This window comes from Corylus avellana, chromosome 2 (genome assembly GCF_965113065.1).
Source record: "Corylus avellana chromosome 2, dhCorAvel1.hap1.2, whole genome shotgun sequence".
Classification (NCBI taxonomy): Eukaryota; Viridiplantae; Streptophyta; class Magnoliopsida; order Fagales; family Betulaceae; genus Corylus; species Corylus avellana.
In genome coordinates this window covers 33,006,509-33,027,724 of record NC_142491.1, presented here as the reverse complement: position 1 = coordinate 33,027,724, position 21,216 = coordinate 33,006,509, and the positions used below count along the sequence as shown (strand labels likewise).

Sequence of the window (21,216 nt, the reverse complement as noted above, 5' to 3'; positions counted from 1 at the left end):
TGAACATTTCTCGTTGTATACGACTTAAGGACCGTACGATATCGGGGTTAAAAAGTCATGACAGTCATGTACTGATGCAGCAGCTTCTACCTATTGCATTGCGTGGTTCACTTCCAAGCAATGTGGTTAGACCTCTTGTTGAGATGTCCACATTCTTCAGGTGCCTATGTTCAACAACATTGACCGAACAGGATATTGACCGACTACAGTGTGACATCTGTATCACGTTGTGCAAGATGGAACAAGTTTTCCCCCCCAGCTTCTTTACGAGCATGGTTCATGTGGTCGTGCATCTTATCCGTGAATGCCGACTCGGTGGACCTGTACAGTATAGATGGATGTATCCGGCAGAGAGGTAAAATTTGTTTACGGATATTTTTCTATTTTTTGGTTTCAGGTGCCAATACATGACAAGTACTAACTAAACTGAAAATATGTATTGGTTCATATTTAGGAGCCTTGGAGTATTCAAATCTAATGTGCGCAACAAAGCGGCTCCCGAGGGCTGCATTGCGGAGGGCTACATAGCAACTGAGTTGGTGACGTTTTGTTCGAGATATTTAGAGAATACACCAACCTTTCACAATAGGATACAAAGAAATCTGGATGGTTCAAAGGGAAATGGAACACGAGTCCGACTCGACCGAATCACAATGACACAGATACACCGGTATATTATGTTCAACTTGGACGAGTTTCATCAATTGCGGATGTAAGTAGAGATCTTTTGTTGGTACATTGCATGCTCAATGAACTTGTGACAATATTGCTCGTATTGAATTATAATTAACATAATTTCGAATTGTAGGATGCACATAGATACGCTTAGGCGATCATGCAATAGGGGACGAACAACAGAGGCTCAGTTGGAGACCCAACATTATGACTTGTTCTGCGAGTGGTACCGTGACTACGTAAGAATGATGTGATGTTTACCTTATCACAATTGTCGGAGTTATTTGCGTGCAATTTTTAAAATCAACTAAAGCTAGTAACCGTGCGTTTCCATTGTACGTAATATATTCACAGGTCGATCAATTGGACGAGCGATCCAGGAATGAACTTGGTGACAAATTGGTAATGCATTGTAGAGGGCCGAGGGAGGCAGCAGTCAGATACAATAGATATGTGGTTAACGGCAAGCTGTTTCGCACTATTGCATCTGATGCCGGAAAGAGGACTCAGAACAGCGGGGTGTGTGTGCCGACTCTTGATGGCGACACGTACTACGGGAAGTTAACGGAAATAGTTGAGGTTGAGTATTACGACAGGACTAAGTACGTTATGTTTAGGTGTGATTGGGCAGACAACACGAGGGACAAGGGGTACAAGGTGGATGAGTATGGTATAGTACTTGTCAACTTCAAAAACCTTGTCCACACGGGAGACCTGGTTTCTGATGAGCCGTATGTGCTAACTTCACAAGTTGACCAGGTATTTTACGTACAAGATGATAGGTGCCCAGATTGGGCTTGCGCAGTAAGGACCAAGCCTAGAAACATATACGACGTTGGTCAGGTTGAAGGACATCAAGATTCATGTGTCAATTACCACGAGTGTGAGCCTCTTATTTTGCCCAGAAATGTTGATCACGATCTACAAGATCATATCGAATACGTCAGACACGACTTAGATCCAACCGAAGCGTATGTATAGTAGTATAATTAATTTTATATTTATGTTTTGATTGGTAGTTGTTCACTACATGCACATTACATCAACACACTTAATTAAGCTGTGCATTTGCTAAAATCTGATATATATCTCATGTAGCACTATTATTCATGCATACTTAATGTAGTAAATATTTCATACATTGTTTAAGAAATTAATTGGGTTTGTGGTGTTTTTTACAGGGTACCATGAGTACAAGGGGGAAGAGGAAAGCACGCAGGGGCTCGTCCGCAGTGCGGCAGTCTACGTCGCCTGGGTCTCCGGCAGTCCAACTTGATGACAGCGAGCAACAAGACGTTGCTCAGCTTCTTGGGATACAGGAAGGATATCGACCAGTTCTTCCAGGTACGATGGAAGGGGAGACCCCTGTCCATGCTTCATACACTCGGGCAGGCATGGCCCAAACCGGGTTTCGGGTTGATTCGTACCCGTACAGCGAGTTACGACAGAGTTATGAGGGCGATGTCGAGCGGCTTTACACCCAGCATAGCGCAGGTACGCCCGACTGTTTTTTTAAAGATTCAAAAGATTGAAAGTTTCTAACTATATTGGTGCAATATCAATTATATTTAACTACAACTACAATTTCATAGAATTCTAAACATTATTAAAAACTACAAAGCAGGTCTGGAGGACACTGAGACAGAGGCCCAGGAACACATGGCAGGTGGGGTACAGGCCACAGATGACCCGCAGCCCACCAACCCTGCTCCCGACGCTCGGTTACGCCCTCGGCAGGTCCGGATCATAAGTAAGTGTATATACTTTAATGTCGTTGTTGATTTGGTTTTAATTTACTTGTTACCTAGTATTGAATTCGAAATAACTTACCTAACTAATTTTTAATTTGTTAGGTACTGATTCTGAAGGAAACACCGTTATTGAGGTGTTTACCATTCTTGATTCGCACAGGCGGCCGGGAGTCCCCCCCGGCAAACGGATCATTTTGGAGTACAATGCATCATGCCAGCCCGTTGGATTTAGTGCCGTGCGGTTCAGACGGATGACCGGAGACATAGTTAGGAGCGGAAATTTCGTCCGAATACCAGACGATTGGACGAAGGTACCGGACCGTACCAAGGAGGATATTTGGGACGCCTTGATGGTATGTTTTTTAATAATAAGTTAAACACTAGTAATGTATATATGTATATATACACTCTAAGTACGCTATATATATGTGTGTTTAGTAAGTAAATGCATATACACATATTTTATTTTATTTTTTAATTTATCAATGTTGAACTTGTGCAGGCATACTTTTTCGTTCCACCCGAGTACAACTTGGAAGCAGTAAAAAATGAAGCATTTAAGGATATGGGCTCCAAGCTGCGGACTTGGAGGCACGAGCTCAAAAAAATATGTGCCATTACGGAGGAAGATACGCCGGACACTATACGGGCAAGACTGGGGGGACAGACGCTAGGCGAGTACAATCCCGTCGATCTGGATATCTTATTGGAGAGATGGTGTACCCAGGAGAATAGGGTAGGTCATGAGTTAAATTCTTAGTGTTGTGTACTGTCATTTATTGTAATTGTATTGGTATTAACATATTAAAAGTGTTAACTGTGTAGGAGTATGCGGCGAAAATGAAGAGCTTGCGAGCATTAAATGATTCACCACATTGCACCGGATCAATGAGCTATGCCAGGTTGACACAAGAGGAGGTACGTGTGTAATTTATCCTATATATATCTAACATTATATCGTATTGATATATTTAAAAATAAATGAATTACCTATTTTAAATGCAGGCCGAACGTTTGGGCCATCAACCCACTCGTGCACACAATTATGTCAAGTCACACACGAAGAAGGGCGGTGGATATCCGAATGATATTGTGAAGGAGAGATGTGTATGATATTCACTTTTCATATGTTGTTTTGCTTGTATATTTGATAAATTATTTGCGATTAACAGTTGTGCGACCCACTGACTCAATAATTAATGTGACATTCAGGAAAAGATGAATGAGCTTATACCCACCGACCCTGCAGCATCGTCTAGCATCACAGAAGGAACGGTCAGGTGGGCGCCAAACGACGCATTCGCCCAGGCAATGGGAAATAAGCCTGAGTATGCCGGTAGGGTTCGGATGGCCGGACCAAATATTCTGCCTGTGCGGGGGACCATACACTCATACTATACACCGTCACAGGCACGGTCAGGAAACGTCAGGTATTCCACGATATCACAAGACACACTTGATAGAGCGCTTGACGCGGAGAGGGCGAAGCACAAGGAAGAGATGGATGCGTTGTTGGCCGAGAACAATGCGCGGGTAGCCCAGCAAGTGGCGGAGCAGATGGCTGAGAACAATGCCCGGGTAGCGCGACAGGCAGCTGAACAGGAGGCTGAACGTCAGGCAAGGTTTGACGCCCGTTTTCGCCAACTTGAGGAAATGATCCGGTTTCACACCCCACCAGACAATGCTTCCCCACCCTTTGCGATGGTGCGATCGTCGGTCGACAGTGGATCAGGTACTGACTTTTTTTAATAGTCAATTTAGTTTTATAACTGTCCCTATATATATATATTTAGAATTTGGATATGTTGTAGTCATTCTAAATAATTAATGATGTTGTAAATCTTGCTTAAATTTGGTTTATATATCATGGTTGGTTTGGTGATGGATGTGGGTTAGAGTTTTGCTGGTTGAGATAATTATTTAGAGTTATTCATGCACGTATAAATGGATATAACTGCATGGCACGAAGCAATACATGCATATCAATATCATCAAGACCAGTTCTTCATAAACTTAATTTTGTAACTCTAAATATAAATAGATATAAATGCACTCAATGCTAGGGAGGGCGCTTTCCCTTTGTGTTTATCATATCTTCCATTGAACCCCCAACATTAATAACCTATATGGAAGTTCTATAATTGTATTCGGGCTCAATGATTGTTTGTATTATCATCTAACGTTAGTGGATTTTATTTGTTTGGTGGTTGTTTTATTGGTGAATATTGTTTGTTTTATCATTTGCAGGTAATGGACATCGTCGAGAGGATGCTATGGATGTCAATGATCGCTAGTCTGGTCGAGAATTTGAGGCTATTCACAGTTGTGTATAAGTTGATGTAATTGTATTTGTGTATATTATGTTAGTATGTGACATTTTTGGTGTGTTGAAGTTAGTTTATATATATATTTGTGATTGGTGTATATATATTATGTTATTTGTGTTATTATGGTGTGTTGAAGTTAGTTTTGATGGGTAGTTTGTGATTGATGTTAATGGATATGATGTATGTTATTTGATGGAAAAATTGTATATTATTTGCATGGTTTTGATGGATAGATTGAATATCAGGTGAACCGTAACACAAAATTCGGGTATAGTCCTGAAAAAAATCACAAAAAATATAGGGGGGAGGGAAAAAATCTGGTTCAAAACGAACCAAATTTGCCGACGTGTCAAAAATTGACACGTCAGTAATTACTGACGTGTCAATTTTTGACACGTCGGCAAATTTGGTTCGTTTTGAACCAAATTACTGACGTGTCAGTTTTTGACACGTCAGGAAATTCCTGACGTGTCAAAAACCGACACGTCAAGAAATTCCTGACGTGTCAGTTTTTGACACGTCAGTAATTTCCTGACGTGTCAAAAACTGACACGTCAGGAATTTCCTGACGTGTCAAAAACTGACACGTCAGTAATTTCTTGACGTGTCAGTTTTTGACACGTGAGGAATTTCCTGACGTGTCAATTTTCACACGTCAGAAGATTTACTCACGTGTGAAAATTCAGCACGTCAGTAATTTCTGACGTGTCAATTTCGACACGTCAGGAATTCCGATTTCCTGACACCAACATTCTTCACGACCGAAACACGTCAGGAAAGCCCCGTCAGCAAGATTTACTGACGTGTCAGGTCGTCCGACACGTCAGTAACCATGGGTCAGCAAAAAATGTGTTTTTTGTAGTGTTGGTGCATGATATCGTCAATAAAATATAATGTCGTACGCGTGTTTTGGAGGTTCAAACATCTTGATCTTTTGTCTGTCTACTACGTACTTGTAGTGTTTGTAAGATCTCCCCAAAAGCTTATTCAAAATGTTGAAGCACATTTTTCTGTATGATGATGTGGCACACCTGGCGATCTTGTTGACCAACGCACGAACAATTTGAACTGCATAACTAAGAACAAAGAAGGATCGAAGTGACTGGGGTGAGCCGGCGTGAGCACTCCGATGCCTAAGTCAGAATGGGAAAGGATATTGGCAACAACTACAGAGCTCAGATAATGAGAGTTGTGATTACCTTTGCTTTGATAATATGACTTGTATTTATAGGCAGGGAGAGAATTTAATTTCCCACACATTCAGGAATCTTATCCCTTGATATCGGCTAATCAAACATTTGAATGAAAGATCATGTTTGTTAGTTACTCTATGATTTCAGTGGCTTGAAATCAGAGGATCAACCTTGTAATCTTTTAGGCCATGCTAAATTAGAGCGTCCGAGTAGGACTCGATCGCTTTTGTGATCTTAGATATCAACTGACATATCTTCATTGATATATGCAGGATCTAGATTGTAAAAAGATATGATAACAAGATTACTTATTTATTAAAAGTAGCATCTTTCAGGATATCGGAGTTATTCCCTTTACCGAGACTCGCATGTCCTGAGTTAATCTCGGACTTTACGGTCTCGGCTAGAGGGGGTCTGGGATTTCATGGTCTCGGACTCACAGTCTCGGATTCATGGTCTCAGATAAGCAGGTCTCGGACCCAACAGTTACCCCCCAATTTCGATGTTTATAGAACTAAGGAAATTTTATGTCTTGACGGAATGCGCCCATCTACCGAGACCAGCTTTATTAGGAGAAGTTCTGAGATAGTCAATGATTTTCCCACCTCGTCTCGGACAACTAAGGCGGCAAAATTTGAATTTCAAATTTTGGAGGGAAAATTCAAATTTCAAATTTCAAATTTCTGGGCGGCGTCGGTTGGTGTCCCGAGGCCTTGTCGCATCATTAATTCTGGCGTTTGAGTACCCTGCACGCCTCATCTGCATGCGGCGTCGGTTGGCATCCCGATACCCTGTCGCATCTGGCTCATTTAATACCCCTGCTACCGAGGTGAGCTCCTTTTTAAATAAGGTGCTATCTCCTTTTGTATCTATTCATTTTCCGTTCTGGTGATAAGATTCTGGTTTCTCTTCTTCATTCTCCAAACGCCTGCTCCTCCTCTCTCTTTCCTTATCACTATGTCGGGCGATGAGGGATCTGGCTCCGATGGTCTCAGTGGCAATACTTATCCAGCTTGCTGGCGGTCGGAACTAACCAAAGCAAACGAGGCTAGAATCCGAGCGGAATGCTTCATTCCCAGATCAGTGAAGCTTCGGTTCGATGAGGAGCAAGTAGGTGCCATTGTGAGAGCTGACGCACACGAGGTCTATTTATACGAAACTATGTTTCGTTCTGGTTTTCGACTACCTTTCCCGAGGGTAGTGCAAGAGCTGCTGAGTCTCATAAATTTGGCCCTGCACCAGATTGTTCCTAACGGATGGAGGGTCTTCTATGCTTGTACCTTACTCTGGCCAATGGCCCTTGGACCAGGCCATTACCTCTCCGCCCAGGAGTTTTTGTGGTGCTATCGGCTTCAGAAGAACCCGAAGTGTGAGGGCTTGTACAACTTCCAGTCTCGACGGGGGAAGTTTATACACAAGGATGGCAAGTATTCCAGCAATCACGGGTGGAAAGCTAAGTATTTTTTCGCCACTGGTCAATTGGAGTTTCACTCCACCGAAATCGCTGAAGGTCCAAGGGTGCTGTGGGAGACGAGTGTCCCTGCTAGAAACGCTTCCAAGGAACCGACTCTTAGCGAAGACAAATTGAAGCGTGTGGACGATGTTGCCGCATGGGCTCGGAGACATGAAAATTTGATGTTCTATACCGAACTGATGGAGACATTCTCTGAAGGAATGGGTATCGAAAACCTTGATGGAGGCGCAGGCGGAAAAAGGAAAAGGCTTGCCTCCGTGGTCGTCTGAGACCCGAACCTTGTCACCTCAGGTCCTCCAGCTGCAAACACCCGAGGAGCTACCCCCCAAAAACCTAGACTTGACAAGGGCAAAGGCAAAATGGTTGAACATCCTAAACAGAAGAATATCCCTCTTCAAACCGGTGGGGCTTTAAAAATACGTGGGGGTCCAGCTCCATCTGTGGTCCCCTCCTTTCGGACTATTGGACCCCTAAAAATGGATGCCAAGGCCAAAAAGCCTAGCACTCCTTCTCGGGCAGCCAGAGTCTTGAGATTGGATGACGAGCCTGAGGATCTCGAGGCCCCTCAACCGGAAAGAAGAAATTGAAGGTAGCTGAAGCAAACGCACAAAACCAACTTGCTGGCCTTCTAGCTGCTAGGAGGAAGACAGGTCCTCAGCCTGTGGTGAAACCTGTTGCAGAGGTCGAGGCCTTCCTCGCAAATGAGCCCATCTTGGCTCGACCGCTGAATGCCACTCCCTTAGGCTTAGCAGGAGCAGCTGTAGGGAATGCGATTCCCATCGAGTCCTTGTCATTCCAACCTCTGGGTTCAAACATCCAACACATCCTGGATGATATAGAGCTGGAAGAGAATTCAGAAGGCTCTGTGGGGATGGTGCAAGGAAGAGCCGAGGGGCACACTATGGCTGCAAAGAAAGGAGCAGGACTTCGGCCTTTATCACCTATCGTTGAGGGTGACCGTATGGCTCAGGCCTCAAAATTTGCCGAGACCTCTCATCCGACACCTTCTACTGCCGAGAAGGCCTTTGTTGCCAAGAAAGCCGCTATGGCCGAGAAAGTCCCTACTACCGAGAGGGCCTCCGTTACCGAGACCTCTTCTTCTTCCAAGAGTCTTATAAGACCTGAAGGAGTGGATTGGACTGTCGGCGGACCTCTTGCTAAATTTGGTGGCGACCTGAGGGCCAACCCTTTCCAAGCACTGGTGGATTTAGTTCCTCACGAGGGCCTCATTATGAAACGTGACACATCCGCCCAAGGCATGACTGAGCAAATGCTTTTCTACCAACTTGTCGTAACTTTCCCGAGTCTTACCTTGGTTTTTTTTTTTTTTTTAAGCTAACTGAATTTCCGTTGTAGAGTTTCATGAAGTCGCTGATATTATACTGCTATTTTCGGAAGACGGCACAGGACTCGACCACTTAGACAAGTCTCCTTAAAGATAGGGTCACAAAGCTGGAGGCCGAAAATGCTGAATTGACGAAGGTCGTGGGGGTGCAAGACAAGGAACTGCTACTCTCGAGATAGAAGTAGTCTAAATTACAAGCTGAGACCTCTGAGGCCGCTGCAGCTCGAGCGAAAGCTGATTCAAAGGTTAATGATCTGCTAACCGAGATTGAAGGCCTCCGAGCTGAAGTGAACCGTCTGCAAGAGGATAACTCTATTATTAAGGAAGACTTGAATCAGCTGGAAGAAACACATGCAGGGGACTCGGACCAACTGAAATTGGCTCAAGATGAGGTCTCGGATCTGAAGGCTTCGGTGACAAAGACAAATGAAGCCAAAGTGATAGCCGAAGAGAAGCTAAAAGTCTTCAAAGGAAAGTACGCCCAGACACGGGCTCAGCTGAAGGAGGTTAAAAGCCGAGCTGCCAATTATTTGCGTCAGCTTTCCTTTGCCTCATGGGTTCAAAATTCTGCATGGGTTGACGGGCTAATTCTTGGCTTCGAAACCTTTCGAACTTGGGCTAAGGACTCGACCTGGAAGATAGATCTTGACAGGGTGAAGATCGAGGATATCCCCTGTTTGGATGCAGCTATGGCGCAACTGGTAAACCTAGGCCAAGAAGAAATGCCTGATGCAGCAGGGATAAAAGAATGCTTCTACGATCCCTTTCTGAATCAACAGCACCAAGGCACCGAGTCTGTTCCTGATGATGCCCACTCTGCCAAGGCCGACACTGCCAAGTCCGCATCTGCCGAAGCCCCCGATGTTACCCTTGTTTTTGCTTCCAAGGCAACATGATGTAATACCTTTAAATGGTTTCTTGTATATATTTCAAATTTCTTTTTAATGAAATGAGTTTTTGTGTTTATACGAATCGTGGAATAATAACTTTCTGTTGTTTGTTTATTCAAAAAATTTATAATTATATTTCTCCGAGTTAGATCTCGGAGATTCTAACTTAACCTTTAGTTGTGCTACCCCGAGTTTGGTCTCGGAGAGTTTGATTGCTGCCCCGAGTCAGATCTCGGGGAGTTTGATTTCTACTCCGAGTCAGGTCTTAGGGAGTTTGATTGCTACCCCAAGTCAGGTCTCGGGGACTCCGAGTCTTTTTTGAGACTCATAGAATCATTTAATTTGTACATATGAACTTTATATGCTGCATAACTCCGAGATACTTTTATTCATTGAAATGAAATAATGAAATGACAAAGAAATTACATATCACAGCAATTAGACATAATACTTTTTAAGGTGCTCAGCGTTCCAAGGCCTCGGAAGAGCCTTACCTTTGGAATCTTCCAAGTGGTATGCTCCTGCTCTTTTGCACTCAATCACCCTATAAGGTCCTTCCCAATTAGGAGCCAGCTTTCCTTCAGCTGGGTCCTTGGTCGCCAGAGTGGCTTTACGTAGGAACATATCTCCAACTTTGAAGTTCTGAGGCTTGACCTTCCTGTTGAAATACCGAGTTACTCTTGCCTAATATGCTGCCACAGTCACCTAGGCTTGATCCCGCTTTTCTTGTAGCAAGTCCAAGTGCAGCTGTAAACCCTCGTTATTAGTCTCGGATTGGAAGGTCTCTACACGATAACTGCCCGAGCCTACCTCGGCTGGAATGACTGCTTCAGTTCCAAATGCTAAGGCATATGGCGTCTCCTCGGTTAGAATTCTCTTGGTTGTTCGGCATGCCCATAATACTTCGGGAAGGTCTTTCGCCCAATTTCATTTCCGATCATCCAGCTTCTTCTTCAAAATCTTGAATATCGTTTTGTTGGTAGCCTCTACCTGCCCATTAGCTTGGGGGTGTCCTGGAGACGAGTAGTAGTTCCTTATTCGAAGCTGGGCACACCGAACTCAGAATGAGTCACAGTCAAACTGCTTGCCATTGTCTGTGATAAAAGCATGAGGAATGCCATAACGGCATATGATGTTCTTCCATAAAAATCGCTCTACTGCCTTGGCCGTGATATTCACCAAGGCCTCCACTTCTGCCCATTTGGTGAATTAATCTACCGCAACAACTGCAAATCGTACACCTCCCCTGCTCCGAGGCAATGGTCCCACTATATCTACCCCCCATTAGGAGAAGGGCCAGGGCGACGAGATTGCACTCAGGTCTTTAGGAGGTTGATGAGTGATATTAGCGAATCGCTGGCACTTGTCACAATTTTTGACTATTTTTGCCGAGTCCCGATTCAAGTTAGGCCAATAAAAACCCGCTTGGACTGCTTTATGTGCCAGTATTCTGGCTCTAGAATGGCTTCCACAAATCCCCTAATGGGCTTCTCTAAGGATATAATTTCCTTCTTCCTTCGAAACACATTTTAAGAGTGGTAGCAGGAAACCCCTCTTGTAAAGGATTCCATTTACCATCGTGAACCTTTCGGCCCTTACCTTCAACCGGGTAACCAGTTTTTTATCTGAGAGAAGTACTCCTCTTTCCAGGTATTCCACGATTTCCAGTTGCAAATCAGGTATGGTCTCGATTGTCGAGATCGACACCGTCTCGGTAACGGATGATTGTGGAAGAATTTGGATAGGAGTCTCGGCTTCAACCTCTCCATTGGCTGTTGAGGCTATTCGGGCCAATCGGTCTGCCCTCTCGTTTTCTGGCCTCAGTATTTTCACAATGCTGAACTTACTGAATAGACTCTGCATTTCATGCACTTTAGACAAAGATAGCTTCATCTTATCTCCCTTGGCTTCAAATTCGCCTTGGATGTGTCCTACAACGACCTGGGAGTCACTTCGTTTTCCACAAATTTGGCTCCCATTTCACGAGCTAGACCGAGTCCTGCCAGGACTGCCTCGTACTCGGCCTCGTTATTTGTGGTTTTGAACTTCAACTTCAAAGAGCTATACAATTCTTCCTCATTAGGAATAATCATCACTATTCCAGCTCCACCATGCTTCTTCGTAGATGATCCGTCTACGTAAATTACCCAGGTCTCATCACCTGGCCCACTGATGACGTCTGGCAGATTAGTGAACTCTACCAGAAAATCAGCTAGTGCTTGGCCCTTGAGAGAACTTCGAGGGAGAAACTCAATGTCGAATTCTCCAAGCTCAATCGCCCAGTTAGCTAATCTTCCCGACAGATCTAGCTTTCTTAGTACTTTTTTCAAAGGGTATTCAGTCAACACCTTGATAGTATGAGCTTGGAAGTAAGGCCGGAGTCTCCTGGATGCTATGACCAAGGCGAAAGCCAGTTTCTCCATCTGGGGATACCTTTCTTCAGCGCCTCTCAAAGCTCTGCTAATGAAGTATACAGGCTTTTGAATTCTTTCTTCTTCTCGGATTAATGCAGCACTGACAGCCGTTTGAGACACGGCTCAATACAAATATAGTACTTCTCCAAGTATTGTTTGGCTTAGCAAAGGCGAGTTTACCAGGTATTCTTTTAGTTGCCCGAAGGCTTCTTCACATTCGTCCGTCCATTCAAAAGCCTTTCGCAAGACTTTAAAAAATGGAAGACACTTATCGGTTGATATCGAAATAAACCGATTCAGTGCCGCTATCCTTCCTGTCAATTGCTGAAGCTGCTTTAAGTTTTTTGGAGATTGCATATCCAAGACAGCTTGTATCTTCTCAGGATTAGCTTCTATTCTTCGGCTTGATACCATATAACCGAGGAACTTTCCTGATGAGACTCCAAACGCACATTTTGAGGGATTCAACTTCATCCCGTATTTCTTTAAGGTTGCAAACGTCTCTTGCAAGTCAAGTACATGGTCTTGTAGTATCACACTCTTGACTAGCATGTTGTCGACGTATACCTCCATATTGCATCCGATCTGGTCTCGGAACATCTTGTTTACTAGCCTCTGGTACGTTGCTCCTGCATTCTTCAAACCGAAGGGCATGACTTTATAACAGTATAGGCCTCGGTCAGTTATGAACGCAGTTTTCTCATGGTCTTCTGGATGCATGTATATCTGGTTGTAACCAGAGAAAGCGTCCATGAAGCTGAGTAAGCCATACCCAGCTGTAGAGTCCACCAATGCATCGATGCGAGGTAATGGAAAGCTATCTTTTGGGCAAGCTTTATGAAAGTCAGTGAAATCCACGCACATCCTCCATTTCCCATTGAATTTTTTTACCAGTACTACATTGGCTAACCAATCAGGATAATAAACTTCCTCAATGAATTGGGCCTTGAGAAGCTTCTCTACTTCCTTAGCTATTGCCATATTCCGCTCGGGAGCGAACTTCCTTCTCTTTTGCTTGACCGGCTTCATGCTTGGGTCCACATTGAGTTGGTGGAGAATGTCTTCAGGGCTGATTCCTGGCATATCTTCATGAGTCCATGCGAAAACTTCTAAGTTTCGTTGCAGGAAGGCAATGAGACCGTCTCGAACTTTGGGACTAATCTATGTCCCAATCTTCAAAACTTTGCCTTGACTAACCTCCACTTCTTCTAATGGCTCGGCTGGCGCTCCTTTCGGTTTATTTCTGCCTTTGCCTCCTACTGTACCAATTATAATAGGAGTCGGATCCGAAGCCTTCTTGAGAGATGTATTGTAACATCTTCTCACTTGAGTTTGATCTCCCTTTACTTCTCCGACTCCTTCTTCCGTCGGGAACTTCATCATCAAGTGGTACGTTGAAGTTATGTCCTTCAACTTATTCAAAGCAGGCCGACCGATGATGGCATTATAGGCACCGGATCGGTCAATGACCAGGAAGTCTACCATTACAGTCCTCTGTTTTGGTGCCGTCCCTACTGTTACAGGGAGTGAAATGAGGCCAATTGGCTGGACTTGCTCCCCTGCGAATCCGACCAGGGGGAACTAAATGGTGTGATCCTATCACGATCAATACCCATTTGTTTGGAGACCGGCCAATACAGAACATCAGCCGAACTTCTATTATCCACCAAAATTCTATGGATCATATGGTTGGCCACTGTCACTGTTACTACTAATGGATCGTCATGTGGCTGCATTACCCCCCTAGCATCCTCTTTCGACAAAGAAAGAATCATTGAATCCTTATTTGGAATCTTCGAAGGTCTTTGCACTGAAAGGACCTCTTCAGTCTGTGCCCTTCTCGCATAAGCCTTTCTGGCTGAATTGAACTGTCCTCCACCAACTATTCCTCCGGCAATAGTGTGGATTTCTCCTACCACTCCTTGATCCCGAAGGGGTCTCAGATCCTCTCTGGGACCATCATCCCGATCACGCCTCGGCTCTCGTCCCCTACATCTCGGTTTGCATCCAACAGAAGGGGCTGTGGGTGAACAGCGTCTTGGTTCCTCTCTCCTGCTATAAATCTTACTAGCCTTCCATTTCTAATGAAAGTTTCAATTTCCTGTCGCAGAGTTATACAGTCTTCCGTCAAATGCCCGTGATCATTATGGTACTCACAGAATTTCGTTCGATCTCGCTTCCTCGGATCACCCCGTAACTTACTCGGCCACCTGAAAGCTGGGTCCCTTTTAATCTCTATAAACACTTCGTTGATCCTAGTATTCAAAGGTGTGAACCTTCGATCTTCACGTCGCCGGGGTTCTATCTTCGGGAACGATGGTACAGTCTTCTTCACTACTTTCTTCTGGAACTTCTCATCCTTCGGAGTAGATGCTACAGGTGGCTCCTTTTCAGCGTCTTCCTTTTCTTGGTCTTCTTCCTCCTGACCTTTCGTGAGAGCCTTAGTCATTTCCTCCTGATTAATATATTCCTCTGTCTTGGCGATAAACTCACGAAGAGTTATTTCTGTCGAATTCTTCGACACTTCGGCCATTAGGGGTCCGTTCGGCCTGACTCCATGCCATAATGCGGATAATACCGTTTGATCCCCCGGGTTATCCACCAACAATTTTTCTTTATTGAACCTATGCATGAAATCCTTTAGGCTCTCTTCCTTCCCTTGACGCAATGACAGCAAACAAGCCGAGTGCTTCCTCCTCTTCTTGGTTGCCAGGAATTGGCTTAAAAAGAGGCATCCAAGTTCCTTGAAACTGTCAACCGACTTGGCAGGCAATCTGGCGACTCCTTCCAAAGTGAGGGGAAAGATTCTGCATGCTATTTCATCTGGAAACCTATGAAGGGAAAAATGAGCACAGACGCTTTCCATATGTTCAGAAGGGTCGCCACTACCGTTGAACTCCTTGACGCGAGGCATCTTGAAGTTGTCAGGCAATGGGAAACCTAACACTCGATCGGTGAAAGGCAGGTCGGTATTATCCATGAACCCCGCAGTAGGGGTTTTGTCATCCTTTGCAGCCAACTTGCGAGTCAACTCTTTGTACTTCTTCTTCAGATCCTCCATGTCAGCACTCATCTGACATTCATTCCGCCCATGAGGTTGTTCCCGTCGAGGCCTCATATGCTGAGACCTCTCTGGGTTTTCCTGCTCTCGATGCTCCTCATTTTAGATAGTAGTATGATGGCTAGCTTGGACTGAACTTGCTTCCTCATCATTGTGCGAACCGGCAGTCCGCTTCCCATCGTGAATTTCCCTTCGTCTTTCCCTCTAACGCCGTTCATCACGCCTTCTTGCTCTCTCTTGGTCCCTCTGGCTATTACTGCCCTTAGTAGCTGTGAGCCTTACAGCCAGGTCTTCATTCTGCTTCTTCAGAGCCTACATGGATTCAGACATCTGCTTCATGAATTCGGCTAGATCGGATGGTGGCGGTGCACTGGAGGCTGCAGTAGTGGAATTGGTAGTCGCCATTTTGATTAGTAAAGAACTGATGAAAATCGAAGTTCCCACAGACGGTGCCAAATTGTTGAAGCACAGTTTTCTGTATGATGACGTGGCACACCTGGTGAGCTTGTCGACCAACGCACGAATAATTTGAACTGCACAACAAAGAACAAAGAAGGATCAAAGTGATTAGGGGTGAGCCGGCGTGAGCATTCAGATGCCTAAGTCAGAATGGGAAAGGATATTGGCAACAACTACAGAGCTCAGATAATGAGAGTTGTGATTACCTTTGCTTTGATAATATAACTTGTATTTATAGGCAGGGAGAGAATTTAATTTCCCACACATTCAGGAATCTTATCCCTTGATATCGGCTAATCAAACATTTGAATGAAAGATCATGTTTGTTAGTTGCTCCATGATTTCAGTGGCTTGAGATCAGAGGATCAGCCTTGTAATCTTTTAGGCCATGCTAAATTAGAGCGTCCGAGTAGGACTCGATCGCTTTTGTGATCTTAGATATTAATTGACATATCTTCATTGATATATGCAGGATCTAGATTGTAAAAAGATATGATAACAAGATTACTTATTTATTAAAAGTAGCATCTTTCAGGATATCAGACTTATTCCCTTTACCGAGACTCGAATGTCCTGAGTTAATCTCGGACTTTATGGTCTTGGCTAGAGGGGTTCTGGGATTTCATGGTCTCAGACTCACGGTCTCGGATTCACGGTCTCGGATTCATGGTCTCGGATAAGCAGGTCTCGGGCTTGGGCCTCCTCAGGCTGGGCCTGAGGACTACTGAATAAATAGTGGGCTAGTCCATGACGCAACACATAAGAATAAAGGGAGCTAGGTGGGGCGGGAAACCGACTCCATTCCCTATCCTTGATGCAGATCAAATCCCGTTCACACACCTCCTAGTAATACACTTGATTTTGCGATCCAACGTACAATCGAGCACCCACTTGCACTCGATCGTACCTGTAACGCTCGAGCGCACACAGGAGGCTTATGTTATTTTTCCGCATTTTATTATTTTTTAGCTGACTTTATGTTGTTGTTTTATTAGGTTAGAGTTTTAGAAGTCTTTATTTCGTTATTTTATTAGGTTTAGGGTTTTGGAGGTATTTATGTCATATTTTATTAGGTTTAGGGTTTTAAGCTATAAATATATGCTTATAGCCTCCATAGAAAATCAGTTTATGTTGATTATAGATTTTGTTGAAGAAAAAACCTTAGAATTGAGTGTTCATCTTTCTTTTCCTTCAAAACCTAGAGAGTATCTAACTTTTGTCAAGAAGATTTCTTAGATTATGATAGAATCAAAATCTAGAAGTATTTATCCACTGTTTTTTGATATTTTTCGCTGCAGCCACTAAGTCACGCTGCATCAGTTGGTATCAGAGCTCAGTTACTTTCCATGAATGGAGAGGAGTGACTGTTGTGCAGATATGAACGAGGTGCATGTGCGCACGGAGACATCACGTAAGGAGCAATTGGCAATTCACTTGTGGCACATGAGTGGTGGGCCGAACGATTGTCGTCGCCAACCAAGACAGCGATTCACGGAGGCGGAAGGCAAATCTATCACTGAACATTGGCAACACACGAAGGATCGATTCAGGGCTATGAGGAATCAGATTGAAGACCTTACTACCCAATTATCCAACTTCTGTGGTCAACATAGGAACGGATCTAGAAACCCGTTTGCGGAGCGCCAAAGGCACGGACGCCAGCACCTTGCGCAAGTTCATGCCAATTAGCGGGTGAGTAGATTCGAACTCAATATTTCAAAATTCAACGAGGATCTAGAACCCAACGAATTTTTGGATTAGGTGTTGGCTGTTGAAGGGTTTATGAATTGAACAAGGTGGCCAATTAACAACGAGTCTCTTTGGTGGTACACACATTCCGGAGAAGAGTTGGTGCGTGGTGGCAACAACTGAAAAAAACTAGGATGTGGTAAGGCAAATTGAAGATCAATACTTGGGAGAAACTATTGAAATATGTGTGAGTCGCTTTTTTGCCCTATAGTTATACCATGGGCTAGAAGTCACAAAATTGGAGATAAAGATCTAAGGTTGTGACAAAGAAAATAGAAAATTCCTGCAAAAAAAAGGTATTTAAGGAAACATGGAGTGAGGGAAAGAGTCCATGACAGGTTAATTGGATCCCTACTTGCCAACCACAAACCCATAAACCGAATCCATAGTCTGTGAAGGAGGAAAAAGAATCTGCGGATGAAGAGTTTCAGGAATCCAAATTCATTGAAGACGAGTTCAGACATGAAGATGTTGCAGATCCTTCACAAGGATTTGTGGATTGGGATTCCCCACCAACCTATGGTGACGATGTCATTGAGGAAGAGCCGATTGAAGGACCTTTGGCATCCGATCTAGAGGACGAGTACGAAGAGGATGGGTTTTCTCCCATGTTTGGCGGCCTCTACCCCGAAGAAGATGAGCAAGAGGAAGAGTATGAAGAAGATGATTTTTCTCTCATGTTTGGCGGCCTCTACCCCGAGGATGATCAATTGGAAGAGGAAGAGCCCACGGGTAGCATCGCCAATTATGAAGAGGTTGATGAAGACTTTTCAGGTGAAGTGCCTAATTATAATGATGAAGGTGTTGATTATGATGATTTCCTTGGGGTTGAAAGTATTTTAAATTCTCCTAATAATGATTGGTGAGTTCTATGCGGTTTAGGAGAATTATTTATTCACAAGGGCAACTACGACTAATCCATTCTTGAGTATCTTCATGGCACATGGAAGGGAGGAGGAACGAACGAAGAATGACAAATCTGAAGTATGGCCAAATGGTGTATGGGGCTTTTATGACAACCATCAAGGTATTTCGATGATGAGAAGCATCACGTTTATTTTGGGGTGTTGCCTTGTCTTAATCTTGAGGAAGGGAGAGTGGAATGAGTTGATTGGGGATCCGAAGGACCGTGGAAAGAACTGGCCGAATTCGAGGACGAATTCTCTCCAACCTGGGGAGAATGATGCAGATTAGATCCCGTTTGCACCCTTGGTACTAAGGGGTTGTGCGAACGAGTGCACACGGGAGGCTTATGTTATTTTTCCGCATTCTATTATTTTCTAGCTGACTTTATGTTGTTGTTTTATTAGGGTTAAGGTTTTGAGAGCCTTTATTTCGTTAATTTATTAGGTTTAGGGTTTTGGGGGTATTTATGTCATATTTTATTAGGTTTAGGGTTTTGGGCTATAAATATATGCTTATAGCATGCATAGAAAATCAGTTTATGTTGATTATTGATTTTGTTGAATAAGAAACCTCAAAGCCTTCTTCTTTCTTTTCCTTCAAAACCTAGAGATATTTAACTTTTGTCAAGAAGATATCTTAGATCATTGATAGAATCAAGATATAGAAGTATTTATCCACTGCTTATTGATGTTCTTCACTGCAGTCATTAAGTCAAGCTGCATCAATCCTGAAGGGCAGTTTTGGTAGTTTAGGTTCTAAGTTGCACGTGACTTTCATTCGGTCTAAAAATACCAAACAAGTTGACGGATGGACTAACTTGTAACAATTTGTTAGTAAGAGTCGAATTTCACCACCGCCACCACCACCACCTCTCAATCCGCTACCACCCTGCAATTCGCCACCTTTGAATCCGGCTCCCACCTTCTCAATACCAAATATGTCTCATACTCTCTACATAAAATTCTCCAAGGATAATTTCACCTCCTGGCAAACACAAATTCTGGCCTTTCTCTGTGGGCCAGACGCCTACGGTTTTGTGGATAGAGCTAAACCACCACCGTGGCAAACGATACCCAACCCCAGCACTAGAACAGATGCGCCGGCCACCATAGCCAATCCCAAATTCATGCAATTGGCCAAACAGATCAGATGATCTTGAGTGTGTTAATCTCTACACTCACCGAACCATACGTGGTTCATACAGTGGGCTGTGCTACTGCTCGTGACCTCTGGGATGCATTAATCAACATGTTCGCTTCGTAATCTCGTGCTCGAACAATGCAGATCCATTACCAACTTGCCACTTCGAAGAAAGGACAATCCTCCATTACTGAGTATTTCCAGAAGATTAAAACTCTAAGTGATACTCTTGCAGCAGCCGGACAACCTTTGATGATTTTGAGAAGGTATCATTCCTCCTTGCCGGTCTAGGATCAGAATATGATCCTTTTGTCACTTTAGGTACCACACGGGTAGACCCATTATCTATGCATGAAATCTATGGCCCCTCTATTGGCACATGAGATGCGTATTAAGCAACACTTGTCCATCGCCAAAATGCTCCTCCCCTGGGCAAATTTTTCAGCCCGATCTACTATGCCACGTGGAAGAGGTTATCGTGGAAGGTCAATCCCTGGGGGTCGTTCTTCATACCATGGACGCAGCCATGCTTTCCCAGCCCATGGACGTGGCTCTTTCTTCCCCAACCAAGTTGCTGCTCTAGCCCGCCATGTCTACCAGTTGTGCGGCAAGACTGGTCATCTTGCCTCTCGGTGTTACTCACGGTTTGATACATCATTCCAGAATGAGTCCGCAGCTTCTCCACATGCTCTCTACTCCTCTCCATCAGAAATTCCGAATGAGGACTGGTATCCGGACATGGGTGCACCCCATCATCTCACCCATGGGATGAACAATCTCAACCTTACATCTGAGGGGTACTCCAGCACAAATCTTGTTCGTATAGGCAACGGTTCAGGTTTGTCTATTTCTCATATAGGATCAGCAACACTATCGATTCCCCGGCATATTTTTTTGTTAAAACAAATTTTACCTTTGCCTAAAATTTATAAAAATCTATTATATGTCTGTCAATTTGCTTATGATAATGATTTTTTTTTTTTTTTTTTTTTTTTTAAATTTCATTCGTCTTAATTTGTAATCAAGGATTTCCGAACAAAGACCCCTGTTCATCACGGCCAACTTAAAGAAGGTCTCTACCGATTCCTGTAGTCAGCGTCTCCTCTGTTGTCAATAAATCATGCCTTAATTGGTGAACGTACATCTGCGACTCACTGGCATCAAGGTTTAGGTCATCTTGCTTTTCATGTCGTCCGACACATTTTATCTAAATTCAATTTTCCCGTCACCACCAATAAAGCTATTACGCCTTGCTCCGCTTGTTTAGTTGCCAAAGGACATCCTACCATTTTACAATTCTAGCACTACATTTTATAATCCTCTAGATTTAATTTTTTTGGATGTTTGGGGACCATCCCCTGTTATTTCAATAAATGGGAATTGGTATTATGTTTCATTTGTGGATGCTTTTTCTCTATTTACTTGGCTCTTTCCAATTCAAAATAAATATGATGCTATGTCCTCTTTTCTTCGATTTCAATCCATGGTTGAATGCTTATTTAATACCAAAATCAAAAGTGTACACTCTGATTGGGGAGGGAAATTTCGCCCCCTTAACAAATACTTTCAATCCATAGGCATAAATCATCGTCTATCTTTTCCTCACGCACACCAACAACAAGGTTGAGTTAAACGTAAGCATCGTCATATTATTGACACCATTCTTGCCTTACTCGCCGATTACGGTATTCTTAAAGATTTTTGGGATGAAGCATGTCAAACAGCATGCTATCTCATTAATCGTCTTCCTACACCCATACTAAAACACATATCTCCCTTTGAAAAATTATTTTCCTCTCCTCCGGACTATAATTTTCTAAAATTTTTTGGGT

At 43.6% G+C, this 21,216-nt stretch overlaps 3 protein-coding genes across 3 annotated transcripts; 2 read left to right on the top strand and 1 right to left on the bottom strand.

Annotated features, from left to right (window-relative positions):
- The first annotated feature begins 301 nt into the window (after window positions 1-301).
- LOC148587657 (uncharacterized) lies at window positions 302-2,643 on the top strand. Its single transcript, XM_088513873.1, has 7 exons — window positions 302-355; window positions 455-712; window positions 809-914; window positions 1,030-1,646; window positions 1,857-2,169; window positions 2,300-2,425; window positions 2,529-2,643. The coding sequence occupies exons 1-5, from the start codon at window positions 339-341 to the stop codon at window positions 1,864-1,866; spliced, it is 1,008 nt and encodes a 335-aa protein (XP_088369999.1). The 5' UTR covers window positions 302-338; the 3' UTR covers window positions 1,867-2,169; window positions 2,300-2,425; window positions 2,529-2,643.
- A 5-nt stretch (window positions 2,644-2,648) lies between these two features.
- LOC132184020 (uncharacterized) lies at window positions 2,649-4,835 on the top strand. Its single transcript, XM_088513872.1, has 6 exons — window positions 2,649-2,779; window positions 2,929-3,162; window positions 3,252-3,344; window positions 3,432-3,533; window positions 3,639-4,158; window positions 4,674-4,835. The coding sequence occupies exons 1-6, from the start codon at window positions 2,678-2,680 to the stop codon at window positions 4,718-4,720; spliced, it is 1,098 nt and encodes a 365-aa protein (XP_088369998.1). The 5' UTR covers window positions 2,649-2,677; the 3' UTR covers window positions 4,721-4,835.
- Window positions 4,836-14,008: 9,173 nt separating this feature from the next.
- Window positions 14,009-15,187, bottom strand: LOC148587656 (uncharacterized). Its single transcript, XM_088512743.1, has one exon. The coding sequence runs from the start codon at window positions 15,185-15,187 to the stop codon at window positions 14,009-14,011; it is 1,179 nt and encodes a 392-aa protein (XP_088368869.1).
- Window positions 15,188-21,216: the final 6,029 nt, after the last annotated feature.

Coding starts and splice junctions, on each gene's coding strand:
- LOC132184020 (XM_088513872.1), top strand. CDS start 2,678: ATGACCGGAGACATAGTTAGGAGCGGAAATTTCGTCCGAATACCAGAC. Junction 3,163..3,251: donor GGTGTACCCAGGAGAATAGG/GTAGGTCATGAG, acceptor TTAACTGTGTAG/GAGTATGCGGCGAAAATGAA. Junction 3,534..3,638: donor ATATTGTGAAGGAGAGATGT/GTATGATATTCA, acceptor TGTGACATTCAG/GAAAAGATGAATGAGCTTAT.
- LOC148587657 (XM_088513873.1), top strand. Junction 713..808: donor GAGTTTCATCAATTGCGGAT/GTAAGTAGAGAT, acceptor TTCGAATTGTAG/GATGCACATAGATACGCTTA. Junction 915..1,029: donor GCGAGTGGTACCGTGACTAC/GTAAGAATGATG, acceptor ATATATTCACAG/GTCGATCAATTGGACGAGCG.
- LOC148587656 (XM_088512743.1), bottom strand. CDS start 15,187: ATGAGGCCTCGACGGGAACAACCTCATGGGCGGAATGAATGTCAGATG.